The 10986-nt window shown below is 30.6% G+C and overlaps 1 protein-coding gene across 1 annotated transcript; it reads right to left on the reverse strand.

Moving 5' to 3' along the window:
• Positions 1 to 2271: 2271 nt before the first annotated feature.
• Positions 2272 to 10968, reverse strand: LOC139485095 (ubiquitin-fold modifier 1). Its single transcript, XM_071269214.1, has 5 exons — positions 10863 to 10968; positions 10720 to 10776; positions 4722 to 4779; positions 3165 to 3237; positions 2272 to 2684 (listed from the first exon to the last, which is right to left on the reverse strand). Coding segments are annotated over exons 1-5 (276 nt in total). The 5' UTR covers positions 10865 to 10968; the 3' UTR covers positions 2272 to 2598.
• Between the last annotated feature and the right edge of the window lie 18 nt (positions 10969 to 10986).

The following is a 10986-nucleotide window of genomic DNA, read 5'->3' on the forward strand; positions in this document are numbered from 1 at the left end:
AAATAAACATTATAAAGGCAACCATGAACTTAGAAGGGTCAGATAAAACCCTGCCAGTTGGACATGTACATCTTACAATCATTCCATACACCAAATATAGTTGACCTACTGCTTATAGTTTCTGAAATACACATTTTACCACATAATTTTAACCTTTATCACTTATCCAGGAAATCAGTGGCAGATTCATAACTTTTCATAAGAGGGGGCTCCTGACTGACATGGGGGGGGGGGGGGGGGGCTCCCCTATTGCTTCAGTGATTCCCTATTGTCCTATTGTCAACCAAATTTCCCCCCACCCCCTGGATCCGCCTATGTTAAAATGAGGCTGAGGTAGGGTGAACCTTACTGGACAGACATGTAGACCATGCAAGTAAATCAGACATGTACCCTATGTAGATAACCTATTGCTTATATATGACAGACAAAAACTTCATAACATAAGATATGAAGCATCCAGGTCTTCTAGCTTTTGAAATATAAAGCTTTATATAAATAGTCTACACTTTTGCTGCATGATTGTTATCCCTATGTCTAGCATTCTGCAACTTTCCTTGCAGGCTAGACAAAAACCACCCAATGCTACTTTCGCTGAAGGTGCGACATCTATAGGCAAATACAGACTGATTAGGTTAAACATGCTTGTAAACTTTGGGTGTCAAACCCTCATCCTAAGCTGGGACAGTGGTGTAACAGTACAACATAAGAACAAACTATATGTTTCTTATATACTAATATTATAGCTATTATAGGAATGGGGATGTTGATGCTTAATTTCCACTATTTCTATAAGAATAAAACATCACAGACAGTCATCTAATGGATGTTGTTTAGATAGCCCCTAATGAGGTAAAATTACTGCAATTGCAGAACATATTTTGATACACAATCCAATTTATTCTCTATCTTTATGTATGAATGACCTGATGATGTGCCATTTTTGTAATTTTGGTCTGACATGATATAGGATAAAGGTAGGTCTACCTTCTCATAGGCTATGAACAATACTTGTACTATAAAAAAAACAATCCTTTGATGATCTCCATACGTGCCGAGGTGAGCATTACAGGAACACTGAAGTCTTTAATTTTTATTCATGCGTGACTTCATTAGCAGTCATGTTGAAATGTATTTTAATTGTTCATCTGAAAACTGAAGAATTTAAAAAAAAGTAATTTGAACAACCCATGATGATGTATTTATTTGGTTTGGTCCAATTTAACAGTATAAATGACTTACAGTGAATCTTATGAATTTCACCATTTGTTCTTGGCATTGTAACAGACAAATTGGTATATATATATTGAAGAATTTATTAGCAGGTACAATATATCACAAACTGAATATTGGAAAATTGATTTATCAACAAATATTAAAATAAGGCAAATGCATGCTGTAAGTTTTCAATAGAAGAGAACTAGTATGAAATTAAAAAAAATAATCGATGTTTTTAAATAGATCGCATAAAAACAGTAACTCTATATCAGTCCAATTTAAACTTGTTCAATCTTTTAGTGTATATTTCTACTTTTGTCATTTATAATATGTAACTTTCATAATAATAATTAACAGTATACATGTAGTTGAAACAACTTTAAAAAAATATAATTTGCAAAAACTAAATAATGAAAAAGTATACATTTGTGTACTGTATAAAATGTGTGTACAAAAAGGACTAGTTAGATTGCAGTTAAAACATATTTCATTTAAGTCATGTCCTAAATTATAAATTTGACTCAAACTGTATTTTGACCAAACTACCTCGCAAGCTTATATACAAATGTAGTAAATTTGCTTTACCAACTGCATTTACATGTACTACATGATGGTTTGTGAGACACTGAAGAGTAAACAATAAATTTTTGATAAACATTTAATATTCAAACATTTCAATAAAACATACATATTGCATCAAGAACATCCAGGGGAATATGCTGCAGAATAAAAACTGATAGTCAATTACACTTCCTAGTAATTTGTATAGAGGAATAACTCATAATCAGTTGTAAATTAAAGAGTCAATTTAAAATTTTGAATTCTATTCTTTTTTGAAGGTACATTTTTTGAAACTATTCATCAGAATCAATTTTAACTTTAAATACAATGTTTTTTTTTTATTTCAATGTAAAAAAACTTAATGTCTGAATAAGTGGTCTCCTAAAGCAGTAATTCAATACCAAATATGGAATAATTAATTATATGAAGAACAGCAATCAAAGTATTGTTCCTTTACTTTAAGCTTTGTTTAGTTAAAAATGAATCAGTATCTCATGAATTTATACACCAAATAGTTCTTTTTAATAGTAAAAAAACTGTTTACATAAATAACATATATACAAGCATGTTATCAAAACAGATGATACAGAAATAATATGCCATACAAAATGTCAATTTAATAACTTAATGCATTCATTCTTTATATTGATAATTAACAGATAAATTGTATCATTGACTTGTTGCAAACAGAGTTATCTTCCTTTTGTTGTCTCTATCCTTTGAAAACATTTCATAATGGAAAGCTGTTAATGCCCAATTCTCATGTTGAACTTCCACAAGAATTATGAATGAATTTGATGAATCCCTAAACTATGACTAATATCAGCATCTGTAACCATGGTTACAATGTCCTACTCTGTCTCTAGGTATTAATCTTAATTCTGATCCATGTTTTAAAAATACATTTCCTGAAAATACATAATATACAATAACAATATGTTTGGATATATGGGTAAAATGAAATATATTGTATGTTATTTTATCTTATATTTTTCTATCTACATACTGTAGAAAATTAAAGGATTCGTTGTGAACCAAGGCAATTGTTGAAGGTCATGCTTTGTCTCATTATGATTTCTTTTACAAATTGTGACTTTGATAGAGAGTTGTCTCATTGACACTTATACCACATCTTCTTATATCTAACAAAGACACTGTGGTATTAATTTATTTTTGAGGGTACCAATATTTGTGAGTGCTTGTCCATCACATGGTTGATTTTGTAAGTAATCTTCATCTTCTTTTGTTTATAAATATACTATTTTTTCACATATTGTCATCTCTAAATTTATGACAGACATTTTATAATGGTTCCATTATACTCTTCTATTTCAGCGAGTAAATTCTGACTTCCAGATAAGATCTTATCCTATTTTGTGTATTCTTACCAGCGCTCTGAGCAGGGTTTATTCCTATACCATCATTTGTTATAATGGCACTTGTTGCTGGTGGTACTTTAAACTAAAAGTATAAATTCAATCACAGATGCAAGTTTTTCAAAATTAATTAAAACACACAGTCATAAATAAAACATTTTTTATATATATTCTATTTCCACCTTTCATATTTACATATTTTTTTTAAGTAACTCAATGGCTTTAATTTGTCCGAGTTGGTTTTTTTTTTCACTTGTGGGTAAGTTTTATTCTTTTTATTGTTTTACCTCATTTCAATCAGTCAAAGTATTTTGTGCCTTTCTTCGATCGATTATTTTTATTTTCCCATGGTCAATGATGGTATTTCTAACATATTTTTTTTTTACAAAATCATAACTTCCAAATTTGCTGCATTTCATATAAAAGAGTGCTAAAACAGTAGTTGCTTATTTTATTTTGGACTTTCTTGCCCTAAAAGATTGCTGCTATGTTTGACATAGCATGATGCAAACACAGGTGGAAATGATGAGCTGAAAGTAAGCCTGCTAATAACATGTATACCAATATATATACTAATTGGTAGCTCAAATTTACAAACTTGAATAGTTATTCTTGCGATTTTATTAAATCTATTACTTTTTCATATATAAGCTTTGTTGTCAGATAGTCTTTTTGAATTCATCTTATGTTCATTATGTAAAAGTTTAATTTAAACCCTGGAAGGTTAATTTATTGTCGACATATGTTCTTGAAAAAAGAGGTACATGTACATGTACATGTAGTAGTGTACTAAGTTTCAAGTTGATGCAACCTCAATTTTCTGCAGAAAACTACTAAAATCAAAAAGATAAAAAGAGACTGACAAGCAGTAAACAAACAAGGGACACATGCACAAACCAGAAACTTAAACCCCCTTCTTTTGAAATTGGGTGGTGTCCCTTTACGGTTCAAGAGTTATGTCCCTTTATAAACATAAAATTGCTGATTTTTTTTTGTTTCTGTTCTTTTATCATGTTTATGTAACCAAATGTAAATTTATACACAATACTTATAACCATAAAACACAGATCAAGTTAATATTCATTAATGGGTGGTATCACTGGTACTTTTACCTTTCAAGAGTTATGCCCCTTCATAAACATAATAATTGCTGCAGTTTTGGTTTTCTAAGTTTAGTTTGCCTCAACCAAATGTTATGAAACTTGAACACAATGCTTAAGCTTATAACGGTGCAACAAAACAAATATAAAGTTTAAAAATGGTGGTGTCACTTTGATTGTTAATGGTATTTCCCTTTAAAATTGGAAAATTGCTAAACCTTTCATTTCTGTTCTCCAACTTTAAGTTTGCCTCAACCAAATGTTAGAAAACTTATAAACATTGCTTCTAATCACAAAACGGTGTAATTATGTGAATCCTGCATCTGTATGTGGAAGGTGACCCATGGCCATGCATATTTACATGTGGTAGCACTTGTACATGTGGCCCCATAAACTCATTTTCCATTTATTTAAGAAACAAATCTCAGACGTACAGTAGTAGCCTTGTTTTTGCATGTTGTATACATACCTCCTCTGCAGCAAACTTTAACACTGCTGTAAATGGTGTTTGTTCAGGTACACTTAATCTGCAATTGTAAATTAGGTTCTGCATAAATTTGAAGAACAGTTGCTATAACATGAAAGAAAAGTTGGTTCATAACATTCTTCACACATACAAATAGTTAGATACACACATGCATACTAGAATAATATTATAATGATATTATATTATGCTCCTTGTGAGCACATTTTATGGAAATAAAGCTTAAGCATCTTCTTCTTCTTCATACATGTACAAACATGTACATGGAATCTTGTGTTAAATAAGGGCTATTTCAAAAAAAATGATGCCAAAGTGTGACAAACATGGTAAAAAATAAAGTCATTGCTAATCTTTTTTCTATCATTTTTCTTTAATCCAGAGACATTCAAGTTTACAAAACTACCAAGGGTTAATGCAAAATAATAAAAACAAAAATTTTAACAACATTTTACTCATAAGAATTCATCCATTTTTCAAAGGAAACAACAAAATAATAATATCAACTGACAAACATAAATAAGAATATAAATATCCATGTAATTTTTTTGTTTGTTGCAATAAAGGTACTAAATGATTTTCCTGCAATTTTTTTTTACTTATAAACAGTTTTTTTTTTTTTAAATATGTAAATTTCACCAATTTTTAGTGTATTCTTTAATATCTTATTTCAAAAGTTTGTATATCTCTTTGCAAAAGCTTTAATTTTATATAAAAAGTATAAGGAAGCAAACATATATGATCTAATTGCATCCTCTGAAAATTTCACAACAATTGCTTCAGTCAATTCTAAGTTTTCTTCATTTAAAAAATACAAACATGTGTTTTTTATCCTTTTGTTACACTCCTGACATTTTTTTTCAGTAACTGTAAGACTGTTTTTTAATGGAATGTTTAGAAAATCAGTAATGATATCTATTTTAAATTTACAATCTCACAAATAAATAAATTTATTAGTTATTTGATTACATATTTTTTTAATTTCTGAGCAAAGAGCAAACTTTTAACATGTTTAATGAGAATTACACTTTAATTTTTAAGAATCTTTGGTGAATAGTGTGCAGAAAAATCACTTTTACAAGACAGATCGGCTTTCTCATTACATTGTAAAGATGTTACAATTATTTTAATAAAGAATCATGTTGAATTTTGTTATAGATAAGCTACATCAGAAACTAGTCAGGAGTGTAACAAATGTTACACTCCTGACCATAATTTATTGCTACCATATTTTAACCTGAAACTGACCTGAAATCATGTAGAGTCTTTATATTTCACATATTATTTTAGTGCAAATTAAGAACAGGTTAAAAAAAAATTAATACTTCTTACATATTTACAAATTTTGCTAATTGTCTATTTAAAAAAAAGATGGCTTTCCTTTAAACCTTGTTCAGTCTCTTGTTTGATACTATATATATGCTGTTTTTATGTCAGATAATGTATTATGATAAGTTTGTTCGTACTACCAAAGATGGTAGCAGTATGTGCTCTGTATATTAAAAATTGTCCACAAATGTACCCAAAAATGTCAGGAGTGTAACGCTTTAAAATGTTTAAGTGTAACATTCATGTCATTTTTTATAGAAACAATGTTGTTATTATTGGTTTTCTTTTCTGGAATTTGAGTGTGAACACCATCTGCTGCATATTTTCAGTAACAAACATGCCATTATTATGGCCTTTATTGCTTGTTTATGCTCAATACTTGTATGTCAGGACTGTAACACATTTAAACAAGCTAGTTCAAAAATTTCAAAAGTAATGATGTAGACTTGTATTCTGTCTTAAGCTGAGGTGTAGTAATGTCATTTTATAACAATTTTCAGCTTGTTTTTCTTCCAATAACTTACCTTTGCTAATAAGATTGAAATAAGGCATTTTTTTGTGTTACACTCCTGACATTGAAGTATTGAGCATACAAAAGCAATGAAGGCCATAATAATGGCATGTTTGTTACTGATAAACTGTAACAGGTAATGTTCACTGAAATTCAAGAAAAAACAACAACTATAACAACATTTTTTCTAAAAAAAATACATCTTAACCCAGTTGTTACACTCCTGACAGACCTGGGTAGTCCTCTTATTGTAACCATAATATTCCAGTAGTAGAACTTCAGGGTCAACTGGATGCACCTGTGCCAAGCTATGATACTAAACAAAAAAAAATAAACCGTGCAAGATGTACAGAAACATGTTATTTCACCTACAAAGACATTTTCTGGCAGCATATTGACTTTTACTAACAAATTATTTTTTTTACACAAACTTATTTGACTTACCTTATGAGGCTCATAAAAATGTAAATATATGGAAGAATTGAATAAGAAATCATAGTCAAGATATAATAGTTGGATGAAAGATATTGTTTGGTATTGTATCTTCCCTTATTTATTCTATATCATCAAGGAATGCACATGCTTTCTTCTAGATGTCACACTAAAAGCGTTACACTCCTGACATTTTGAGGTACAATTTTGGACAATATTTTTTAAACAGAGCACATACTGCTATTATCTTTGGTAGTTAGGACCAACCAATCATAATACATTATCTGACCTAAAAACATTACAGATATAGTATCATACAAGAGACTGACAAAGGTTTAAAGGAAAGGCATCATTTTTTTTGAAATAGCCCATAACAGGAATGGACAGGATGGGAACAACCCCTTTAGATGATGACTGATAGAATGATTTTAATTTTGTTCTTAAACCACTTCTTAGTACAGAAAACATGGACATTGACATAATGGCACATATTTATATTATTTACAAAAACTTTTACCAAAAAACAATATGCTTTGTACAATGTTGTATATATATCTGATTTTGTAGGTACATGTATATTGACAAAACAAATCCATGAATTTTGGATAATTCATTGACTTCAATCTTCTTTATCAATGTTTCAATACTGAATATAAGAAGACCCCTCTTCCAGCATGACTAGATTTAGAAAAGTCCCCTTTTATGTAAAAAAAAAAAATTTGTTGTCTTTACTCCATCAGCAAAAAAAACAAACTTGTCTTATTGGAGCAAGGGATATATGTATCACTCATTTGGGTGATTGTTCTAAAACTGATGTGTTAAACAGTGAAATTCTAAAACTACTCTATTGAGGGTCACCTAATTTTTAAGTGTCTTCCTTGGGTACCATTTATGTTTTTATAAAATCAAATATAGATGTGAAACTACCAGTAACTAATTAATTTATTAGCATTTTTAGTTAAGTTAAAACTATGTAATATGTCATCCGACGTGTGATGTATTTTCATACTAATAACAAGTTTCACTGCTGACAGTTTTCACTGTTGGATTTTTAATCAGGTGCTTACTCAAATTTTAAAAACATGTTCTGTCGAATGTTATTAGGTTTCTAGATTTTAAGTCAAGGCTTCCTACAATTTTTTATTGTTTCCGATTAATTTGTGATTTTTGTATGTAAAAAAAAATAGTGTCATATGTTTTCGTACAATCTTATTAAAATAAGTTCTCATCACTTGCTCCTCGATTTTTTATATGTCGCCATGTAACATATAAAAAATCGAGGAGCAAGTGATGAGAACTTATTTTACATGTAATATAAAGATAGGTTTTCGTATGAATTAAAAATTGGATCAGTACACCGTCAGGAAATGACTTTAAAGTCTGGAAATGAGCATTTTCTAAAGTTGTGGTTCTGGTGATTGCTTGAATCATAAAAAAAGTTATTAAATACTTTTCAGTACTATAAATAACTCGTAAATAGTTTTAGGTTGGTGTTTCATGTGCTGGAAATTGTTACATTGTGATTTATTTCAGATTTGCACTGGGTTTCTACAAAGAACATTATTTTTTTTTTAAATAAAATGCAGATTTCAAAAAATGGGATTAAATGTAAGAAATTAAGACAGTTTTCATCTCTATGTATCCAGGATGAATAATAAGAATTGCCAATAGAATATTGAATAAAATGGATTTTGAACAACCATTTTATATAAGAACCATGATAATTTTAACTAGCTTGTTTGTAATAAAAATGACCAAAAATACACATCATGACATGACAGTCACATGTCTTGAAGAAATGGTGTCCCAAAGGCAGAAAATATAGCTATACTTCATGTAACCCCTCAGAATTTTTCTCACCAACTATTCTGGTGATACATATTTTTGACATTAAATAAAAATGGCTGAACAGGTATATTTAATTTAATTATTTCTTACGTCTTTAAAAGCGACTTTCAATATATCATACATTTTTCACGTTGTGGTGTTGTTGTTGTTCAAAATATAGAAACCGAAAAACATGCCACAATGTACGAGTATGCATTGGAAACCAACGAACTGTGGTTGATACGAAAATATATGACACAAAGATACAAGCACATTAAAAATTAAATCTAAATCATAGGCGGATCCAGGGGGGCTCTAGGCTCCCCTTTCATGGGAAAAATTTGGTTGATTATATAGGGAATCATTGAAACATGACTGGAGTGGCCCCCCCTTAGGTCAGTCAGAGGGCCCCCTTTAGGAAAAGTTCTGGATCCGCCACTGTAAATGTTACATTTTATCAAATTGTTATAACAAGTAACAGGGCCGTAACTACCTATGAGGCAGGGGAGGCAACTGCCTCCCCTGAATTTTCTACACCATTTTTTTTTTTAAGCATATGTTGAATTTATATTATAAACAACACAAGTTTACACTGTGTCTGTCATTTTTCTGATTTTTGATCGAAAGTGAACCGGTTTTTTTTCGTGTGGCCGTCCGTCTGTTATTCAGTATTGAAGGGGTCAGTATTTGTACGAGAACACATATGAAACTTTGCTTTCGATAATTTTGAATAATAACTTAACTATTCACATTTCTTTTGGGGCTCAATTAAGCAGAGGAAGTTCCTTTTGTATTGTGAATCTTTTAAGATATCGGAAATTCATTACCGGCTGAATCAGCTGTTGGGTCGTTTTTACTCCCGATCGTACGAGAACATAATTTATGGTCAATGCCTTAGTAGGTAAACACTCCCATTCGTTGTAGCAGGGACTTACTATACTAAGCATATACTAGACTAGTATAGAAAATCCCTGGTTGTAGTTATATACATGTCTGTTCAGCTTTCAACAATATTGAAATTCAAGATCCTCGATAAATAAAAAAATTATCTTGCGTTCTATTATCTTGCTTTATATGTTTTTTGAACTTACCAGTTTTTAAAAAAAAATATCTTTTAATACAGATAATAATTGTTTGCTTGAAAATTTCTCCAAAGATCCAGCAAAACTGATCTTTCTTAAAGTAAGGAAATCGAAAGAAAACGGGTAATTTTTAGCCATATCATTTGAGAAAAAAATCCGCGGTCACAATGTATTTAATGTTAACAATTATAGGTCAAAGTACGGCCTTCACGACGGAGCCTTGGCTCACTCTGAACAGCAATCTCAGCTTGTTTTTGCATAAGTTTGAGTTGCTTCCAGGTTCAAGCAATACTGATGTTTCTTAAAGTAAGGAAATCGAAGAGAACTGACAGGTCATTTTTAGCCAATAACTGAGGGGAAAAAAATCGGCGGGGGCTGTGCCCCCAACCCCCATATCTAACGGGGGCCTCAATCGGCGGCCCCCAAACCCTGCCTCCCCTGAATTCGAACCCTAGTTACGGCCCTGAGTAACGTCATGTATTGTGGAGTATACTATTATGAACATGAAGTGCGCATCACTTGATAATGTGTAGACACTAATGCTTCTATAAATGTACATGTATCATGTGTTGAAACTTGTAGTCTCAGGTTGACATATGGTACACTCTGTCACTCAACTTACAAATTGTACACACACGGGAATAATGAATTGTTTCAAAGATAAAAATGAATTTTGTCAAAATTGTTTAGAATTTTATTATTTCACCGGTAAAGTTATTTAAGCGTATTATGAATTCAAACACACGAATGTAACGCGGTACCCTTTTCGATTTTTTTCAAAAATGGTCAATATTGTAAAACTTACACTTTGTATGGAAGTTTTGGATCCGATGTCAGAATGATCTTGAAAGTAACTTTAGACCTACAATTAGAAAGTAAAGTTGTGTATTAACTGTGATAATAATGACTAAAATAAACAAATTTCTGGAAATAAACACACATGCTTACATTTTGACAGCTGTGACACGCAATCCCGGAAGTCGAGGTTCTTATACCGCTGACGTAAATGAAAAAAAAACTTAATAATAAAACGTTTTAATTGTTTGAATAAAATAGATCTAATTTGTCATTT

This window comes from Mytilus edulis, chromosome 8 (genome assembly GCF_963676685.1).
Source record: "Mytilus edulis chromosome 8, xbMytEdul2.2, whole genome shotgun sequence".
Lineage (NCBI taxonomy): Eukaryota > Metazoa > Mollusca > Bivalvia > Mytilida > Mytilidae > Mytilus > Mytilus edulis.